The following is a 22619-nucleotide window of genomic DNA, read 5'->3' on the forward strand; positions in this document are numbered from 1 at the left end:
AAACAAGAAAACTGCATCTTTTAAGCATCGCATAAGACAAGCGAGATAACTGCAGCCAACTCTGTATTTTTGTGCTCTACATAACCAGCAAAGCAGTGGTTTAAGAAAAGGAAGCTGCCAACCAGCTGGCTGTATTAACAAATAAGAAAGGATCCCTTCCCAGCATGACAGGCCCCCACAGCACTATGCAGATATTAAAAGCACTTACAGTTTTGATTGACAGAAACCTGGCCTAAGCAGTCAAGAATTTTACATTTCATGCAGCCTAAGCTAAAAGCAATGTATTAAATAACTTGACCCTGGTAGAATTGGTCAGGCCTTGCACTGGTTGACAAGACTGTGTGTGGCCTGCAGTTTCTCAGGCATCATGCTGCAAAGAAAGGAAGCATTACACAAAAGCTGCATTCTCTCTGCTGTTTTTCCCCATCCCTTCTTTGTAAAAGTTCATCTTCTGCCTTTGTCTATGTATACATAAACCATGGAAAAGCTTCAGTTTCTGAATGACCAGTAGTCAGTACATTTGGAAAACAGCTATTTGAATCATCGCTTGGATTCACTTCTGCCATGGTACTGCTTACATTCCTCTTCTATAAATCTATTGTTATAGAGACTATTTTTTAAGACATTGAGAATTTTCGAAGCATTTATAAACAAGGCCAGGACATTTATAAACAAAGCTTTTTTATTAATAAAATGTTTACACCTTTTTTTTTTTTTCCACAATACATCAGACCGGTAGTGATTTAGCATGTTATTACACTATAAAAGTTTATTATGAATGCTTAGGCTGAAAAGGCTGTTTACATTATGCCAAATCAACATTTCTTTATTTGCATTCTATGCACTATATGGAGGAGTAACAATTCAAACAAAACGGAGAGAACAAAAGCCTGGTTTTCCTCATTAGCATCTACAAACCAACAATACAGACAAACCTGTACACACTCTCAGGACCAGCCCAAGAGAAGACTAAAAAAAGTCTCAACACATTCATAAGCTTGGGAATTCATCACTACAATATTTCATCACTAGTAATCTGACTACATTTCATGCAGTGAAGCAATGGTTGTAAATTTGTGCAGTTTACAGTGCTGCAAATGCTCTGTAACTTTGAGCGGCTTAAGTTTGTTTTAATAAGAGATACTATAATAAGAAGGCACAGACCTTTCAACCTTTGTAACAGGTTAACCCAATCCTATAATGAAAAGGCAGAACGTTCTTAAGAGGGACAAGAATTGCTGATACAAAGGTTAACCTTCATGCTTAATTTTACAGGCAAACATTTATTACACTGCAAGAGCTATATGCATACCAGGTTTTGTGCCCTGAATACACAAATGCAAAATTTCTTGTTTAGAAGAAACCTTCTGAACGATTTCTTTTTTTCTTCATTGTACTGGGGGTGGGGGGTACAAAGGGGAAGATTGCCAGAAATTAAGTGTCTTACAGCTACAAAAATGCAATCCATTTCTGTGTCTTAAATCAATTCACTGTGTCACGATTTCGGTGTTGGATACACAGCACTCAGGAAGTACAAAAAAAGGAAGTTAAAACATAGAAGAGTTTGCGTCATGTTACTAGAGCCTTACAATAATTTGCTCCCCCAGGTGAATGTGCTTTCACAGCCTTCGTTATGTGGTATAATATAGTAGTGGTACATGTCTCAGCGGCTATGTTTTCATAACAGTTTCATAAGGCTGTCACTAATTAATTACCTTTTTGTTTAGAAATATTTGCTGCTGTGACAGATACTTCTAGAACATTTGGGGAGAAAAAACACACTCGCCACCTATCCTTGACTAGATCCCATAAGGAAACAAAGAACAAAGTGTCAAGAAAACATAATGGATTTAATAGGAAATACATACTGTAACATGAGTAAAAGTGAGGCAATATAGTAGCATCGAATCTATCTAGGTGTCAGAGTTACAGCATTTCGAAGTGCAGCAACTGGATGAAGTATCACACAAGCAGATGAAGGACATGACAGAAAGAGTGGTCCATATCCTTCAACAGTTGAAAAAGAAGTAGCAGTTGGTTTGCTCAATAATACATATGTGAAAACATTAACAGAAATGAAGCAAAGAAAAACCCAACCTTCTTAAAAGAAGAGTACCTTTACAAAGGTAATTAGCTCTTTGAAGAAAATTCATTGTTAGTGTTTAAGTAAAAATTTAAGAACCCCAACTTGCAGGATGATGTAATGGGAAAAGGAAAATTCTTTCTTCTTAGAAGTCTTTGTTCTAGAATGAGAGCAGTTTCAGCAAATGCTGTCCCAATTTTTAGGGGCACAAATCATCCTACTGCCTTAATTTTCCACATAAAATAGGAAGCACCAAATAACTCTAAGCCACTAGAACTTTTCTAAGTATTTCTAAATAGCTGTTTATAGCATGTACACTCTGACAACACTATGTTAAAAATTCAGGGTTGGGCGGGGCAGGGGGAAATGGGAGTGGGAAAGAGGAAAAAGCTGACCCTAGGATCATTTTGACATGTCAGACTAAGCTCATCAGTACTCTTGGGTTTCAGGATAATCTTATATCCCCTGAAAGATTTGTTATCTGTGACACTTTATGCATGAAGTTCAGTAATACTTGTTTGATTTTTCCAAGTCATGCATTTTTTATTTGAGCTGACGAAGAAAGGGTTTGCATTCAAGCTTTTGAGACCTCCAAAATATCAGAAAGGATTTTTCAGAAACAAACATTGGTGTCAGAAGGCCTAATAATTTTAGGGAAGTATGTTTTGGCACCTGAATTCTTGTATGAGAAACAAAGATGTGGTTTCAAGCGTATTTCTTTTGACAAGCTGGAGCCATATGGCTCTGAAAAGGAAAGTTGACATGACTTTTTTTTATAGTAGAACCTGTATTCCTATCTTAGATTGGTAATTCACACTAACATCTTATTCTATAAATCTTTTGTCACCTACCATTACTAGGGCTGTGATCTATTATTAGGAATGTGATCTGAACATAAAATTTTAACAGTTTTTTTTAGAGAATTTCGTGCAGACTTTTTTAGAAGCTTAACTCCAAGCACGCAATTCTCCTGCTTCAAGTAACTGACTTGTGGCATACAGTCACAGGTTGCTGTAAAACAACTTCCTGCTAAAAAAAGTTAAGTTTGTCCTTCTGTCCCGTCCATGAACAGAAGAGCCTCTTTTTTTAGAGGTTTAAAGTGTTTAAGAGATACATGAAACTGTTTAGAAAATGAATAGGCAGTGTAGAAGTTCAAGTCAGTGAACTATTCAGGTTCTCATGTTTGAGATGATTTCTTCTACTTCTACGTAGCTGTTGCTGCAAGTGAGGTTTGCTACAAGACAACTAGCTACACAGTTCAGACAGCTTCTGTCCTGTAAACCATCAATTCCCAAGAAAATCTTTGCAGATTGCTGACATAGCACACCACAAATAGACTACACCATCCTTAATAAACACTAAAGACTGTTTCACAAGAAAGTCATTCAAACATCACTGCTAAAGCTTCCATTTCCAACTAATACCCAATATGTTATACTGGAAATTAACACTTATGTTAAGGAATAATTTAGGATTAACATTGTAACAAAAATCTTGTTGAGGCCAATTTTTAAACCATTCAAGACATTCAGCCTGAATTATTTTTTTATAATTAAAATTAAGCTTTAACCATGAATGTAGACAGCTCCCAATGAATCCTACATCTCTCAACCAGGTTAAAGGATTAGACTTCCCAATCAGCAAGTAGGCATTGTCTCCTCTCCTCTTACTCTCTTCCCAAGCATGTAAATAATCTTTCTTGAGCAGGCTGGTAGCATTAAATTGGTATTATGTACACCAACACATCAAAGACTCAAGTCTGCATAAAATGCCCCTCTAAACTATTAACTGTCTGATCCTGTAGCTCTTAAAGGAAGGGTCTCACTAATGTCAGTAGGGATTTGAAGTGCAATAATTTGTTTTGCTTCAACGTGGATCTAATAACATAAACAAAGTCTTTACCTTTTTGGCAACAGCAAATGTTGTTAGAATTGTCTTAGAACTTTTCAAAGCACCTGCAACAATTTTCAGTAGTTTGACCACTAGATGCTTCTGTCATTAAACATAAGCTTCCAGATTTCACCTACTTAGGCATTTAGTATGCCAGTTTTCAGCATGTATTTAAAATCCACTACACAACTACCTACAACACAGATCAAGAGCCTGGCAAGTCACCTGAGGCTGCTGTAATTTAGCGGGTCACACAAAGACACCCTCCAAAACTTGCAGAGCACATTTAAGTTGCTCCAAAGCTTAAGAACTAAACATTCATCAAATGATATTTTTGTACAAATCTTTAACTTTCATGAGGAAGAACTGGTGGTGTTTAGAAGTTGAAAGTGTCATATTTTGTCAGTTAAAAAATGCTCTGGATCAATGATATGACATGCACCTCATTACATTTTTACATACATGATACTTTACCCTTCCAAAATTGTTTTGCAGCAATTAATTCCCTTTGAAAGTAGCTGAAAGTCTAGTCTCTATGATGAGCTCCATTCATTAGACAGGAAAGCATAGCAGAATAAAACTTCAGTCCTGAGCTTTTTCACAACTTCTTAACAGAAGAAAAAAGTTATTAAAAATTTAGCTGGAATGGTTGATAATCAGCACTCCAAAGTTAATGTTATCTCCAAATAGAGAAGCTATGTTAGGACAAATATAATCAATTTCAGCAAGCCTAGTGCAAGATGAAACCAGATGACCTAACAAATTATTAATACAGAAGAAACCATTTTTCTCCAACAAAAATGAAACAATGAACATGTGCATCTCATCCAGGGAAGACTGCATTCCAGCTTTCAGCTGATCAATAAACAGTTATCTTGGCTCAGGAGAACTTAAATCAACAGTCTGTCATTTTAAATAGGCATGTGTTAAAAAGCAGCCTCTCTTCTGTATTTGTAGTCTGAATAATCTGAAACACTGGCTCTTTCCATGTTTTCATTAACTGCAGTAATTCAAGATCAGAACTGCAAAAAGGGTATGAAGTATGCTGGCACTTCACACAGATCAGTAACAAAACAAAAGGAGTCTGAGGCATTAAGACTTCACTACATTTGAGAGGGGCCAGATCGTTGCTGCTTCTGCAGTGTTTTGGGGTGGGTGTTTTTTTTGTTTTTAAAGTCTAATTTTGGTGTATAGCAAATAAGTGAGGATCGATCAGAAAGCAGTTCATAAAGGTTTGCTAAGATATATGGCTCTCTCCCCTGACTGGAGAGAACTGCAATAATCTCAATACTAGCCTAGCTCTCAGTCCTGCCTAGAGTTCAGTATTTTCTTCTCAAGTCAATAAATCTTGCATAAATACTATTAAACCATTTTTGTTACCTCACTGAAAAACAGATTTAAACTCCATTTTTACCACATGCTAACAGGCAATAACAATAATTTAGAATGTTTGAAATTCCTTTTTCTACTAATCTACATGAAAGATATTCCCAACATCTGAGACTTTCCTTCTCCTACTATGAACTTTCCAAGTTCAAGAATTTCCAGATTTATTACTAACCAACTTTAATAAAAGCACTATTTTCCGTATCACAGTTAAGATACTAAAGCACCTGATATCTCGGTATAGAATAGACTTCTGAAGCACTGTGAACACAAGATGTTTTAAAAACCTAGTTGAATTAAATAACCACATGATTTATTTTCTTAAAAATTGGCCAGGAGTAAGAATTGAGATATTTCAAAGAAATTAGGGAGTTCAATGACTGCCACTGTGAAAGTTCTATATTTAATTGCTAACCTGCTTTTTTATAATTAAAAATGTGCCCAAGAGCAAGCTTACTCTGTTCTTTCTGTACTAATTATATTTCCATCAAGCATTTTGTAGGAGTACTAAAGTCTTCTGTTCATAATTTACTTGCTTTGAGTGACAGGGAAAGAAAAAAAAAATCATACACCAGGCTGAACACCAAACACAAATCTGTCTCTACTATGAGATGCTTTAAGGACCAACGTTTCAAAGGGGCTTCAAACAGCCTTCATTTGATGAAGATACAGTTCTTGGGCTCTCTATAAGCACGTAGCCTGCACAACTGTGGCAAAGAAGGCATAATTGACAATGCATTATAAGTAAAAGGCATGATAAAATGTAGTCACCAAATTTCATTAAAACATACTGACACATTCAAAATCTCACTGTAATAGTTCACCTGTTTTGCTCCAGAACAGCTCTACAAGAATTTTCGCTAATACAAACTAATCTGAAGTACAAGTCCTTTCGTGTCTTACAAACTTTTCTACATTTCCTTCAGAGAAAATACTTGAGATGATAGAAAACCAGATTACAAACAAAGAATAAGCATCATCAACATGACCTCATTTTGGCAGTAAAGCTAAACAGTGTGTTTTAGTATACACTCAAGTCTATTAAGCTCTTTTTCTTCAAAAGTATAAAGTTTCTCACTAGTGCTGGTAGGAAACAAAAAGTAAAAATAAATAAAATAGCACAAATGGGTATGGTCAACCTATAGTTTAATTGAAGGCATACTAAAGCCAATACAGAATAAGCTAAACACTGATTTACTAAAAACCATCACAGATGAAAAAGCCCAGGAACCAAGAGGTAACGATCTACGTTACCACATGTCTGAAGGTTATTTCCTATTTGTATTTTTGTGCCCAAAACAGGAAAGACTGGGTGCATCACAGATGAAACCTTGTTCAACAGACAGACCTCATGCTGCACCAACAGCATTTTCTATTGGCCCTTTCAAATGTGACTGAAAGAAAGAATTTCAGTCTGCCTCTGGATGAACTCACAGTGACAATACCTAAAATGCAGGAAAAAAACCTGATGGACATTCCCCAGGAGTTTATCCATAGGTATGGAATGGAAGGAGTGTATAAGATTGCATTATTTTTTCCTGTTTTTACATAATTTATAATACTTTAAACACTGGTCTCATAAATATAATATGAACACTTTACACATGCCAAGCAATTAAAAGCTTTCCCCAAAACTTTTAGGTCTTACCAGAACCACTGGCAGCATCTGTGTACAGCATCTGTTTTTAGTCAGTAACCACTTAATTTAGTCAGAACTACAACTAGGTTTTCTTCAACATCTTAATATTAAAAAACTTGCAGGAACAAAAAGATGCCTATAAGCATATCAGTTTGTCTTAAAGTGATTAAAGTCAGCATGAAAAAAAGATTGTCTGTGGTTTAAGATCTGTTGCTTGTGTCCCAACCCCGGGCGCATATCATCTTTAAATAAAAAGTGCAAATGGGATTTGGGGACTGGATGGACTGATTTGCCTATTATTTGTCTTCAGTTGCTTATTCTGTAGCCACCTCGCATCAACTGTCCCATCATACTTTGGATTAGCTACAAATAAATTTAAAATAAGGCTCACTGAAGAAAAAGAAGAAGTGACATCTAACTTCCAGACTCTTCCTGCCCCTAAGTCCCACAAAAGTGCTCATTTCCCTTTTTACAAAAAAAACCCTAAAATCCTGATTACAAAACTATTAAACATTTTAGTTCTACCATCCACATAGTCACCTTCCTTTCAAGCAAGGCCAAAAAAGTGATGATGGATTCCCTTTGAATGCAAGAGATACTACACTTCTTGTAAGTAAACAGGCTGACATTACGATTGCAGTCTTTTCTGCGAATGTACAGATGTCAGATGAACTGGTCCATTTTTGCAGGACCTCAGGTATATGAACACCAGCAGATAAAGATCTAAGACTGATAATATAAACCCAACATGAACTATTAACTTCCAAGACCACCTACTGTATAAACAAGTCTGATTTTCTAAGGGATCAGTCAACAGCAGCTGCGCTTTGTCACCGATGGCTGTCTTCTAAGTTTGAAGCCCTTACCACTAGACGGGGGGTTGGTGTCAGTTGATGGAATTCTGCGACCTACAAGGAGACAGAAAAAAATTTGTAGCAAACATTATACTTGAAACTAATTCTAAGCATTCAGTGTAGGTTTTGCATGCAGAAATGTGTCTTCAATTAGTCATACATCATTAGCGATGACACTCCTGCATACCAGAAGGATGGCAGTTAACAATCTATACCATGTCTGTAAGAGGTATGGTTCCACAAAAGAAGAGTAGAGACAGTTTTAAGCTAATTTTGCAGTGTTTACACTTCAAGCTAATCTAGACTTGGAGAGCTACGCTATAAAAGTGCCCAGAGAATACACTCTGCAGGATGCAATACCATCTGGAATACCCTCATTGAGAACTACCATCTTGACCTGTATTTCCACAGCAGATCACCTGCGTCGGGCTTAGCACAGTAAGTACTTGTAAAGATAGCTGCTTTAGTCATCTAGTCAGTCTTTAAAATTGACTATTCCTGGTTGAGTATTCTTTTCTGAGGAGGATTTATGACTTCTTCCATAGTTTATTCAAGATCAATTTTATAAAGCAGTAAATCAGGAAGCTAATCTACAGTACATACTTTTTACATCTGCTTCAATATATTCAACTGCTTATAAGGACCCTATTTTTTTTTTTAAATCTAATGTTTCTGTAGTTTTTCAAAGATAAACTGCAGTGCACATACTCACAAATGGATTGCTTTTAGTCCTCTTTTCACAAACAGGCTGACATACCTGCATATTGGTGCTGCTGCCTGAAACATATCCTGCAAATAATACTGCATGGAATTCATTTTGGAATGCTGTCTGCTTCCCATTCACACAAAAAAATTGTCATTGTTGTCCCCCACCATGAATGAAACAAAGATTTAATTAAAAAAAACCCAAGGTATCACAAAAAAACTTGTGGAAAATCCACACACAATAGTTGCTATTTCCCATGCGGTAATCTGGCATTTATGAATTCTTGTATTTTTGAAAATGCGCTGTTTTAGACTAAGTACAAACCGTAAGAGTGAGAACTTAATTCCGTTTCTCAGCTGTATAAAGTTTGGATCTTCCTCATGCCATTTCCTTTCCCTACCATAACCTTGGAAGTACTAATTGAAACATTCAATAACAGATATAGTAAGATGACACTGACTTCTGACATGAGTGCCCTGCTTGCTATTTATCCAGCAGCATCACAGTAGGCTTAAAATGTCTAGAAGGAATCTTTAGAGGTCATTAGATGACCAAAAATTTATACAGCTCATTTTGCAGTTTTTATTCATGTCTGATTGTAACAAATTTAAGTCATTGTACTCTTACCTAAATAGCATAAAAAGTAACACAGTAATCAGATTTCTACTCGAACTTTTCAGAAGAAAGCGCATTAACTGTTTAAATACTTACTAATTTCTATAAAGAGTTCATTAATGTTTATTGCATTTTTCGCACTTGTCTCTACAAATATTGCATGAATGGAATCTGCATAGTCTTTAGCATCTTTTTCCATGACTTCTCTGGAAAAACAAAGCAAAGAAAAAACTGTGAATGCAAAAACCCCCATTATTCAAAATCATAAGGGACAGATTAAACTTTTAAGTGTCTCATTAAATGAGTATTTTGTATTTTACTTTTTTGGCATCACAATGCTCCCTCATCCTGAAGTTGAGGCTCATTCTTTACTCTGCTGTCTCCCTGCCTTGAGGTATGGGCATCACTGAAGCACAATCATAAACTAAACAAGCCCTTAATCCATCTGACAACATTACACTGGAGTTTGTTTCTTGAGTGCTCCAAGTGTAGGTCTGCAATCAATCATTAGGGGGTGCTTTATTCTTCACACATACAACAGTTCTAGACATACTGAAAAGATCCTAAAGCATTAGTTCCACTAATCCAGTGGATCTCCTACAGCTGTTTACAAAACCAAGTAACTCACAATGCTGCACAGATCATTAACATAGCATTTACTTTGCATAAAGCATGAAGACGTAGCTATAAACAGGAACATATTTAGACTGCGCACACAACAGAGCCAAGAAGTGAAAAACTTATTCTGCACCCCTAAGTACGCAAATTGATAACGAAGTATGTCTCCTCACACAACATGGGAAAAAAAAAACCCCTAATAGGTAGAGAAAGGACTGGACTATACTTGTATCACTTTACATATACTTTTAAGAAAACATAGACTACTTTCAGTAACAAGGGACTTAAGATATCAAAAGCACAGACTTTGGATCAGCAACTCAAATATTGCCTCTGACTGAAGTACAATGACTCTTGCTCATTAGCTTGAATAGCAATGTTTACATAATTTATGATGCAACCTAAGCACCAAGAAATAAGTGTGTGAGACTTAATAGTGCATGCCTTATATCTGTCTTCTAAGTAATTTTATGCCACCTTTCCTTCAAGAGACATGCGACTTCTAACAAAAGTTATTAGAGCTCACTAGATAACTGCTATATATTAACAATTTGTAAAACTATACTTTACAGTGGTTCTTTAAACACATAACCATCTGTGTCCTTTGAGACACCAGCTATGGTACCTTTTCCAGTGAAATCTAAAACAAGAAGTTTGCACACACCTTCTTTCTGAATTTTGGCTTATTTAACCAGGACATCAATAAAAAAGGGCTTCTTTTGTTTTTAGTACACACCTTCTTGAAAGTTTGGCTGTTCATAAAGTTTCTCAAGAACTTTTCCCGCTCCCTGCAACTATTTCAGCCACAGCCAATTCCGCCCCAACATTTAAGCAGGGAAGGAAGGCACCTGAACAAGCAAGTCAGAAAAACCTACACAACGCTTTCCAACAGGCTTGATGTTTTTCCTAACAAAATGAGGTGCTACAGACTGACAGGGGTACTTCTTATAAAGTGAGGTAAACAGCTTGTATTACACTGTAGTTTCACAGGCAGTTTAGGCTTGTGTAACTTGGCACTGCCACCAGAAAAGGCAATCCTGTCTCCCTGTAAACTCCTCATTCCTAACCCTGCTATCCCACCTCTGTTATGCCAGCAAGTGTCCGTGGTGTGAGAAAGATAAATGCACTTGGATCAGTTTTCCTTTTCTTAAATGGTTAGTTTTAATCTGGATCTATTTTACAGTCTGATTTACTGCCCAATCACACACATAACTCACACCAACACAAGGGAGGAATTGGGCAAGACTGTCCAAGGGCAGACTAACCAAATCTTCTGACAGTAGAAACAGCTCAGACCCCTTTTGAAACTGCAGTGCTAGTGCGAAACAGCTTAAATTGCTTGATACCTTTCACCTGTTCCGAAATCTTAAGCTCATAGTGCTAAGTATTTTAAGTTAAAACCTCCAAACTGTCAACAGTTATTTACCTTACATCATTAAGATCACACTTATTTCCTGCAATAGCTACAACAATGTTTGGAGGTCCGTGCTGTCGAAGCTCTTTAACCCAGTTCTTTAATGTTGAGAAAGTTTCCTGATGTGGAAAAAAAAAGAAAAAAAAAAAACAAACAGAAGGAATTGAATTAAGAGTCAGAACTGGCCCATCACACAAAAAAACCCCAGAAACTGTAATGCTATGTCAAGATCAAATTTCTTACCTCTTTTGTGATGTCATACACTATAATGGCTGCTGCTGACCCTCTGTAATACATTGGGGCTAAAGCACGAAACTGAAAGAAAGACACCATACATTATGAATCTGATCTTCCACTGACCTCCATTATTTCATTATTATTATTACTATTGAAGAAAGTGAAAACTAGCTTTAAAGTTCACATTAGTGGAAAACTTTTCTTTACAATTACAGAGAGGCTGTGCAGCAGAGTACATAAACTTCCATGGAAGTATTATTTTACAAAGGCCAACTAATAAATAGTTTAGGGACCAGCAGCACACCTACTGCAAAAAGCAGGAAGCCAAACTTGACCTTATTTTGACTAGATTAGAATCTCTCATTTAAAAGACTGTAGATTATACACAGACACAAAACCACAGGATATATGCTCAACTTTAAACACTGAGCAAGGGGAAAATAGTCAAAATTGAACTAGCTTCTTCCTCTTTTAGACACTCATGCTTTTGGACAGAAAGTAATTGCAAGAAAACTAGCATATATTACTGCTCATCCAAAATGTTAAGAAGCTCAACCCCTAGCCCCATGGATCAGTCATGGCACTCTTAAATGCTAGAAATGTTGGTTTCTTCATACTCTAACTTACAGCTTTAGGGATTTCACTTAAGTTTTTCCTCAAAAGTTAGAAGCATGTTTAACACTAAACTGAAAAGCCCACAACTATGTGACCTGTTGAAAACAGACCTCTAAGGAACACGCTAGATAGTAAAAGCCTACAGTAATTTTACTGTAATTTTTAGAATGAATCTACAGCAGCTGTATTTGGTTGGTAGTGCATTTGCAGAGTATAAACCACACCTGTACCTTTGCATAGGCAGAGTGTTATGAATGCAGGACTGAAAAAAGTGATACAACACATAATTAAGTTGCATCAAAAATATCAGTCAAGCATTCTTAAAATGTGTGATATTCTGCCAATTTAAAAAGAACCAGGCAACTAATCTAGCAATCAAAACTCTCAGTCAAAGCACAGAGTAAACTGCACGTACTGCTTTGATGTAAGCATATGTGATTTAGAGCTTTTGTGCATCTTATTACTCAGGGTAAAAATCATGACTAGAATACAGTTTTTCATAAAGGCTTACTTGATTCTAATAAAATACCAATTTCCTTTTGCTTAGTACAGTTCAACTGAGAGCAATATTATAAATCATAAAAATCTTGCTATAAAGCAGAATTCCAGACCATTTAAATTTGGCTCTCAAATTCTGTTTTGAAAACAGGATTTTGAACACAAAGTTCAGAATATAAAAATATTTAATAGTGGGAAAGGGAAACATGGGCAGGCATTCAGTTCATGTTGGGACATAATCCCTCTCTTCCTCCTAAGTACTAAAATGTAAAGGGAAACATATTTGGTAAACCACCAGTTGGACTGGTTGCAACCTGGCTTTTTGATTATTTGACTATTTACATTGGGAATAAACCAACTTTTACTTGCTGATTTTGTATTACTCTCATTTCCTGCTTGCTAACACTTAGATACTTTTTTCCACCTAAGAGCAGTCGGCAGATAAAATACATTAACAAAACAGATGTTACCAGAAACACTGAATTTTCCTTTTGCTATTTTTCCAAAGACTTCAGCTTGCCCTCCAGCCTCGAATTTGTGTTCTGACAGAATTATTAAGACAACATAATGTAATTATCCATATAAACTGTCAAAATTGTTAGGTAAGAAGGCAAAAATCCTAATTGCTATAAGTATTCTCCTATCAACTTTACTCAGTGTAGAAGAAATAAAGCATGTGTGTGTAGGGAAATGAGCTGTGTGAAGTGAATTGGTGCACATCTTCACCTTTGGAGTGAAGCTAGCCAGCCACTCCCTGAAGCCATTTAGAACAAGGAGTTGCCCAGTGTAGTGTAGAACTAGTTGCTGCTGGGTTTTTGAAGTAGAAAATAGAAAATGTTCCTCAAGAAGCCAGGACTGCAAATTCTGTGCATTACGTATCATAGCTTAGCAGAGACATTTTAGTTCCAAGAATGCTGTGGACATTTTTGGTATTCCACATCACCATGAAGGGTATCCCTTCCATAATTGTCAGATGTGTTGCACAACCAGAAAACTGTGCTACAGATTTCAGGGCAAGGCAGGTATACAGACCACTTGTGACTAGCAGTGATAGTGCTCTTCCATTTTGGAGAAAGAAACATCTATAAAGATACTGGCATAATTTCAAAGTAAATATCCTCCCTCCCATTTCGCTGATTTCCCTGGATATATTGGGGCCTCACAGTGACTTCTCTCAGGTGCGGAACATAAGTTTCACAGCTATCACAGCTTTTGAGTCAGAGCCCAGGTAAGACACCTTTCCCTTTTTGATTTCAATAAAGGTATCACGCAACTTGTATGGAAGAAAATTAGCGGTATCACTCAAAGTCTAAACACAGAAAGACAAGGAACATGCTAGTCATGTACAGAGATACTTCCTCAGATGGTGGTGTGCTGAATCCAAATTACAGCATTCTCCCATTGCTTGCAAACACAGTTAAAGTGAACAGGATGGAATGCTAATATGTAATGGATGTTTCCTGCCAAGTGGCGGCAGGCCTGTTTACAAAGCTTTCCATTTAAAAGTACCAGCCTCTCAGAAGACTCACATTCCAGCATTAACATTTCAGAATGGGCTAGGATGTTCACTGAAGACAAACTATTTACAGCAAATGCTGACTGACTGCTAGTAATTGAAGGATTCGGATATTTCTGATAACACGGATACTATTGGACATATCCCTGGGACACAACCCTGACAACGTAAGTTTGCTTTATATGCCGCTGCTGGAAGGAAATAAATTGTCATTCAAAATCTAGAACAGTGGAATGCAGCACAAATATACTTGAGTTACTTTCTAGCCATCAAGGCTGTTATCAAGCTAAAAAGCTAGCAAGTCAGTTCTACCAAGACTCCAAAAGGTCAAGTAACACTGAACAGGGATGACCGAGCCTTTACAAGGGTTTTTTTGTTTGTTTGTTTATTTGGGGTTTTGAGGGTTTGTTGGTTTGTTTGTTTGGGTTTTGGAGGTGGGGTTTTGTTTGGTTTTGTTGTTTTGGTTTTGGCTTTCTGTTTCTTGAGCCAATCCTGAAAAATAATACAGCTGCATTTGACAGTTATTATCCTAAAGTAATAGCCCAACCTGATCAAACTGACCCTTACTGGGGACAGTTCCAGCGTCTAGTTTCGTTACAGTTAGCTCACATCCTAAATAAATTCATCATGAGTAATTGACAGTTGCCAGTAGTTAACAGTCAAGAAACTGCAAGAATAAGCACTGTTAATACAGCTACTGTAATTTCTACCACTGTTACTAGTAATTCATAAACAAGCAAGTTAATTAGCAAAGTCTTCCTTTTAAATTCTAAGCAAAAATAATGAAATTTAATTAACTGTTATTTCATTTGACTAGTCATTTTCTTGAAAACTTTTGTTGCCTCCCCTCAGAACTATGCACACTGCAGATGAAAACCCCAAACTACCAAATTAAAATTTAAGTTTCAAAACAGATTTCTTGACATAGCTCCTAACACTATCAGATTTGAGAAGTAAAACTTTACAAAATAATAAAAGATCAGTTATCACCCATAACATTGCTTGAAATGCTGCTTTTGAAAGCCTAAGCCTACATCCTACTCACATTAATAACCCTAACACTGAAGCTAAGAGAACATGTTAGTAGTTGTGTATTTTTTCAGAATCAGGGCCTTACTTGTACTATGAAACATGATAATTCATTTCACTTTGATTCTCCTGTTGCCAGGTGCACTGACTGCAAATACTGCAGTTGAATGTTTAAAGCTCAACTAGAAATGGTACTAGAGACAGCTGCTGGCTTCCCCCCCTCCACCTTGTTTTCTTCTGAAATGGCACTCCCTTTCAGTGAATCTAAACTCAGTCTTTTGTTTTGTAAGCTCCTCTTCTTAGGTAATCATCCTTAACTTTTTACTTTTACCATGACAGCAATGAAAAATAAAAACATAGTTACAGCACCCATACCTTGATAAAAACCTGCATAGAAACAAACCTTCTAATACATGTTCGTAAAAACAGATCACATTGTGGCTTTCAGGGACAGGGTACTCTAGTCAGAACTATCACCACAGATACTGATTCTACTTACCCGCTCCTGTCCAGCTGTATCCCAAATTAGGAATTTATGCAGCTCATTTTGATACTGTACAGTCTTGGTCATAAATGAGGCTCTGGAAAAAAATTACAGCTTATGCTTTTCAGAATATAAATACATTTTTAGAACATTACTACCATGGACTTTCAAAAAGGTTTAAATTCCAATGAAAGTGCTTTACCCACACACACACACAAAACTGATGACAATTTTCACACATAAAGGCTGAAATTAATGAGGCAAAGGGCTTCAGAGGATGAAATTTCCTTTCAGATGGTGAAATTTGACTAACAAAACAGAAGGAACATGAATGCAAATTATAAGCTTTTATTGTTCATAAGCTTTTGATAAAAATAAAGGATGTATGACCAAAAAAATGAGAAAGGTCAGCCTTTTTAACAACATTCTTCCTAAATGGAGGAATCATCACAGCAAATCACTTAAGTGTACACTAGAAACTTCTGGAGGTAAAGAGATCAAATCCTTCCCCTTTGCATCAGTTTTTTCTCTCTCTGTGTAACAGTCAGATAAATGCTGTAAGTCCATACTTCGGACTAAAATATGGGAGATTTGTGTCACTATTGGTAGGTGTTAAGAGGACAGAGAAAACAATAATGAGTAGCTTGCTTGTTGTCTGCATTCTGTACAGCTCCCAAATCCTGTCTGTCATTATATACTTCAGTCTGCAGAGGCTCTTGCACTTGCAGAAGACAAACAAACAAAAAAATCTCTTCCAGCTCCAGCTGCCCCCCCCCCCAACTTCTAGATGTTTTACAGTAAAATATTGCAAAATATTGTAAAGTACTTTTGTGCTTTACTTGAGCTGCTTTACATGAATCAGTGTGTTTCCCACAAGAACAGGAATTCAGAGACTTAATGTTTTACAAGAGGGAGTTCTTTGCTATATCTATTACCTGTAGGCATACTTTTTACTAGAAAAGCCACACACTGAATCCAAACCCTTATAGAATAGGAACTTTAGTCACCATAATTATTTTAAGCATATGAGATCCTACATTATGATCTTGAACAGCTTTTGTATGCTTAATTCCTGTCACTTGAAATACTGCAGACTTCCGAACCTGTTCTACTGTCAAGTTTTAGACAGGATGCAGGATAGGATCCTGGAGGTGGCCTGTACTGGAGCTTCTTAGAGTACACTAAGCTTCCGGTACCTTCAGAGACAAATAGCAAGAGTCTTTCAGCATGATCAACAACATTAAATACCTTAGCCCAAGACTCTGAACTTCGGTTTATCTTGGATCTTAAGTACCACCAGGGCATTGATTTGAATTATGTCTATGACACTTCTGTAGTTAATATAAGTGGAGTCTTTGGACATGTTTCAATGTTATAGGAGGACAAAACAGCTATCTACATTTAAAAAAAGGAAAGGGAGTAATTACACCATGCTTTTGACTGTTAAGAAGTAACCTTCTCCCCATTCCTTTAGCTCAGATGGTTTGCCAAATAGTACGTCATCTCCAAAGTTGATTACTCTTTTAAGAAGCCAAATATAAGGTTGCAGACTCTTTCTTTTTAGGGATGCTAACTGCAATGCATTTCAACAGTTAACTAAATGATGCATTTTAGCAATGAGTAATGGAAAATAAAGTGATAGGACTATCTGTTGTAAAGCACAGCAAAGACTTCTACTTCCTTAAGACTGTTGCAAATTAAGCATCAATGCTGAATTCTCTGGCCAATATGGAAACAATTTCCTAAACCATAGCTTCTCACTGAAAATTTATCTTACTTGGTTCTATAAACCAAAAAATTCCTGTACAGTCAATTTGAACTGAACAGCTGTGTTGCTCTAATTCACATCACAACTAAACATCCCAAAAGGTAGCTGATAACAGAGGTTAAACGTTTCTTGAAATTCTTTGACAAGTGGAAGATTTCATTGTGACAGACGTCAATTAAAAAAACAAACAAACAAACAGCTCAAAGACAAACCACTTTTGGGTCCACAAAAGCCTCCAAACTAGAGCTATCCTTGACAACTTCTAGTAAGGAAACAGGTATTATCCCTAATAAATTTCCTAGCTGTTTCTCCCAGCCAAGTAAGCACTATAACTACATGAACAAGATGCACCTGAAAGTAGTTTTGTACTCATTCATAATTCCTTTTTTATGCTATAATGATAAAGACTAGATATTCTGCAGTACCTAGAGATATATGCTGGTCAGGCAAAGCAGAGTGTGTCCTCAGCATCCTGAGAGGACAAAAGTTGCAGAATTCTGACAGGGTTTCTACAGGTGCCCATATTTGAACCTGAATGATGAACATTCATGATGACGAAGTATGGTTGCTTAGATAATTCTAAGAGGAATGGAAAGAGGACAGGAAACATAAGATTGTATCTCATGAACTCAAAAACCCAGGAGTAAATGTAGAAATGTTCTCAGCTTTAGTTTTCTAAGATGCTCGAAATTCCTCTGTAATCCTTACTTTGTTCTTTCCACCTCCTAGTCTCAGTTAGGAAACAAAAACAAGGTCTAGAAAAAGTTTCAAAATGAATTTGCTTAAAATTTTGGAACTGTATCTTATTGGGGCTTCACACAATCCCTGCATTTGGGCAAGTGCGCAAGTTTTGATTTATTTATACTACTATAGCAAACTACCAAAATATGAAGTCCTCAGACCAATGAATGATTTTAAGACTGCTAAAAGACACATTTTTTAGTCTGTTACTTCCAGAAAGTATACTAACCTCAGTACTGTCATTAAACCCATGAAGACAAATTCCGTTCTACACATTAGCCTCATTACCAGATGGCTAGCATCTTCTAACAGCACCTTAAGTTACTACATAGTATCTGTTACAGAGGTTCCCCTGGGTAAACATGTGCATGTGATCTCTTTGGGTTCCTGCCTTCAAATGGATAGGTGCTACACTGCAGGGAGAAGCAAGCAAGCAAGCAATCAACCCACAGGGCAAGAAAACTACCAGATTAAAAGAAACTGGCTTCGGAAGGAAGACAACAAGATTTGATGAAGTTCATTCTAGTCTCAGCCCTTCCCTGGGAGGAAAGAAAAAAAGAAAAAACACACACTACAAACCCCTCTCCTGAGTTTTCTCCAGATTACAGAAAATTCTACTTTGTCAGGCTAGAAGCATCACAGATCACAATCTTTGCTCTGCAACTTTAGACAGTCTTGCAGATGTGCAGGGCCCAAAGCCATCAAGCACAGTATTTTAGAATTTAGAATCTGAAAGCAGACTTGAGGAGGCTGCAGATCACATGTGATTGGAGACATAATGCAAATTCCATACTGGGTTACTCAAACGTTTAACCCATCTAGTCTAGATGTGTGGCGACATAAGTCTGACTACAGAACAGAGCATCCCAGCCAACAAAATAGGGACCTCTCATGTTGCAAAACCTAAGTCTGTGTTACCATACCTGGCCACCTACTAGGTAAGCACTTTAATACACCCCCCCCCCCCCGCCAGGAACTGTATGCATGAACACAATGGCTAAATTTGGGCCACTGTAGATACCACCCATATTATCCAACTTTTCAACAGACTGGTTTTAGAAGTATTTGGATGACTTGGAATGAAGATGGATAACCAATTTCTCAAACACCTCAGGTAATAAGAAAAACAACTGGATCTTTCAATAGTGTCCACCTGAAGGAGTTTTGCTTGCAGTTGATATCACTATGGGCAGTAGGTCTGAACTTTCTATACAACCTGAACTTAAAATGTTTAACACAGCCTGCTCCCCTACTTAACCAAACAGCAATATGACTACTATCCACACATCAGTTTCACCGTCCTCCAAAAAAGAACCTCTACTGTAGCTAATTTGACAGTAACTACGAATGTTCAGGCCTTGAAGATCTAAGAAAACTACTTAGCAATCCATCTCAAAGGCTACCTTTGTTAATAGGGAAATTCAAACAAAAGCATACTTCCTACAGAATATCTTGCAATTCAATACCAGTATTTACACTCAAAAAAAGACATGGGGAGGAAACAGAGAGATATCATAGGAACCACATTTTTTTAGAAGGACAGGATGAGACACAGCTAATCTTTATCAGCAGGATCTTTTTTGGTCAAAGCTGTAGTACAGCTTGTGTGACACCTGAGACAGGAAGCTGCACTGACGCCCACCACCACTACTTCTCAGCATCAAGTGAAGTCATGTCCTCCTGTAAGTAAAGAATTGCTTCTGAGCAAAGTAGCCCATAAGACACTTGCAAAGCAAAAAAGACAACAAAACAAGTAAAAAGATCCAACCACTCCAAGAATTCCTGATGCTCACCCTTCCTTCTATCCATTTGAAGATTTGAGCTCAGTAACATCGCTACTTTGAGGCTCAACTTTCAAATATCCTTACCTGTGAGACCAATCGCATTAACAATTTCATCAGTTACTTATGTGTGTGTATTGCATACCGATGTATAACATTAGAACTAATTAATGAAAAGAACTACAAACTGACTTAGTATAACTACCTTCAGAAACCTAGGAGACTTGTTATTGTACTTGATTAAAAAAAAAAAACCTTAACCCCCCCCCATGTAGTTGCATAATAATTAGACTTTGAAATTTCATAGTAGAGCATGAGAAAAGCATGTCATTCCTTTAATAGAAGCAACTATAGCATAATTTATTCATAACCCAGGACTCGTAGCAGGATTTTGTTAACAGTACAAAATGGGTCCAGATCTTATGCATGAAAATGAAAGCTGCAGGAGTGCCGAATACACTCGTATGTTTCCTAAGGCAGCTCACGAGCTAATTAAGGCTGCAGTCATGTTTATTACCCCATTTAGCTGCCACACATGGAGAATCCTTAAGTGATCTATTCAGGAGGTACAAATATATATTCAAACAATTTGGTTTTATTCTTGGATAAGTCACATTTAACTTTATTTACTTACCCTATAGTTGGGTTGATGTTGGGATCAAAGCTATCTTCCACAAATCTCCACACGATACTTGATTTGCCCACGCCAGTGTCCTAAAAAAAACAAAACCAAAAACAAACATTTGAAAGAGACGTTAGTTACTCTGAACAGATGATTCCTTTTGTCCTCACATCTTGCAATACACTGTGCATGAATAACACGTTCCTGTAGAGAATGCCAGAGAAGTCAAGATTCTGAAATACTTCGGGTATTATCATTTGTTTAGTAAAGAAGTGAAAGGTCTCTGATAAGTTACAGTTTTCTAAACAAAATTGTTACGATGTTTTTATGAAGGACTACAAAAATCTACATTCATGCTCACTATCATACTCTTATTGAAACTTTTTTTTTCCCAAACTTATGCACAAATTGCATTGGAACAGGAATAGGGAAAGACCATCTACTACTTTTAGTCAAATACATAGCAACTGAGTATGGTATGCCATCTTTACAAGCCAATGGAGCACATTAAATTATACAAGCATGACACATGCATTTCAACCTCTGACTAATGCCATCCCACCCTGCTTAATGAAAGACTTGAAATTTCTTTTGTGACACACCTGACACATGTTTCTAATGCAACTCTACAGAGCTATAAATGGTAAAAGAGGAAATGTAACATGAAAATTCTGGGTCACATATGTATTTGCACCACTGACTCCATAGTTAAAAAAACAGAAGATATATAAAAGGCATATTTAGGAGTGAAATAACTCAAACTATTAGCAATAGTTTTCAACAGCAGCTGGACATTTTAAACGGTCATTTAATTAAGACTGGTGAAGACAATCTTTTTGCTTTACATCTCCAGAGTTACTAAAATGTTAAAGGAAAAACCCCGAGGAACTGCTTCATTGGAAATGAAGTTTTACGCCATTCATGCATTTTCTTGAATCTCTGAATATTGTAGTAAATTTGGGTACTTCATGTAAGCTTGTGTTTATCTTCTCAAGCTGTTTTCCTCTCACAGAAAAGCATATTATCTCAGCTCTGTATTTTATGATGACTGCAGTCTCAATAAGCAGAACAAATCTTAAAAAGAGAAACACTGATGCAGTTCCTGGCTCCAGGAGTTCAAGGACCAGTTTTCCTGGGTGCTTATTCTCCTTTTCTTCTACAGTGAAAGGTTTTTCAGGTCGGGTGAATGCAAACAGTGGCTAGGAGTTACCCTGAATGCCTTCATAACACGAAGGGCACAGAAACACATGATTTTTCCTTCTGAAGGGCAATGTGGCCATTTAGAACCAGAAAACAATTCTGACAGTCATACTCTGTACACGACAAGATTGAGTTACAGGTGGAGACAACTCCACCTATCCAACGTGAGGTTCTCCAGTGAAGCCCTCAGACCAAACCAAGCCAACACACAGCTTTACACCCTCGATTTTTTTTTAAAACTTCTAGTCCTGTTTGCTTGATGTCTCATTCTTCCACCACCTGCAACACTTAGGGCACTTTCAAAACCTACATATGCTGTTAAAAAAAAGAAAGTTCAGGCCCCTCCCCCTCGAGTGTGCTTTCAGGTGCTTTTATTTATTTAGTGAACACCAAGCCCGAAACAACTTGTGAGCAAGAGGGAAGCACACAGTGAGTGTTTGTGCTTCTTCTCTTTTCTTTTTTTAAAGGAAAATACCGGGAAATAAAAAGGAGCCATACTTACCTCTGGATAACGCCTCCCCCCGTGGAGGGGAAGGCCCCTCCGGCCGCCGGGTCCCCTCAGGGGGACGGGGCCGGGCAGCCGGGGCGCGCCGGCAGCTCCGGCGGGGTGAGGCCCACCCTTCGCCCGGGGAGAGGGCCCCCACACTCAGAGCCTCTCCAGGGCTCAGGCGGAGGCTCTCCTCCCCCACCACAGAGAGCCTTTCGAGCCTCAGCAGACTCTCTCCCTCCCTCCCGCCGCCCCCGGCCCGCGCCAGGGCCCCGCGGAGAGCCGGCCGCACAGCACTTACCCCCAGAAGGCAAACTTTCAGCTCCCTCAGAGCCATGGCCAGGCAGGCTACGCCTTTAACGAGCGCCTGAGACGCAGCCCAGAACGATCATAGCCCTTCCCGAGGCACACGTACACCGGAGGCCTACGGGGGCAG

General features: G+C 37.6%; 1 protein-coding gene across 1 annotated transcript; it reads right to left on the minus strand.

The window, feature by feature from the left end:
* Nucleotides 1–661: 661 nt before the first annotated feature.
* RAB22A (RAB22A, member RAS oncogene family) lies at nt 662–22566 on the minus strand. The gene is made up of 7 exons (XM_010569594.1): nt 22485–22566; nt 20509–20588; nt 15600–15681; nt 11449–11520; nt 11218–11324; nt 9270–9379; nt 662–7906 (listed from the first exon to the last, which is right to left on the minus strand). The coding sequence occupies exons 1-7, from the start codon at nt 22518–22520 to the stop codon at nt 7809–7811; spliced, it is 585 nt and encodes a 194-aa protein (XP_010567896.1). The 5' UTR covers nt 22521–22566; the 3' UTR covers nt 662–7808.
* Between the last annotated feature and the right edge of the window lie 53 nt (nt 22567–22619).

The sequence above is a fragment of the Haliaeetus leucocephalus genome, unplaced genomic scaffold (genome assembly GCF_000737465.1).
Source record: "Haliaeetus leucocephalus isolate CR32 unplaced genomic scaffold, Haliaeetus_leucocephalus-4.0 Scaffold273, whole genome shotgun sequence".
In the NCBI taxonomy this organism is placed as follows: Eukaryota; Metazoa; Chordata; class Aves; order Accipitriformes; family Accipitridae; genus Haliaeetus; species Haliaeetus leucocephalus.

What these genes read in the sequence shown, in the direction of transcription:
- RAB22A (XM_010569594.1), bottom strand. Translation starts at nt 22,520, where the DNA reads ATGGCTCTGAGGGAGCTGAAAGTTTGCCTTCTGGGG. An exon ending in TGAAAGTTTGCCTTCTGGGG is followed by an intron (nt 20,589 to 22,484) that starts GTAAGTGCTGTG and finishes TGTTTTTTTTAG; the next exon opens with GACACTGGCGTGGGCAAATC. An exon ending in TGTATGACATCACAAAAGAG is followed by an intron (nt 11,325 to 11,448) that starts GTAAGAAATTTG and finishes TTTCCACATCAG; the next exon opens with GAAACTTTCTCAACATTAAA.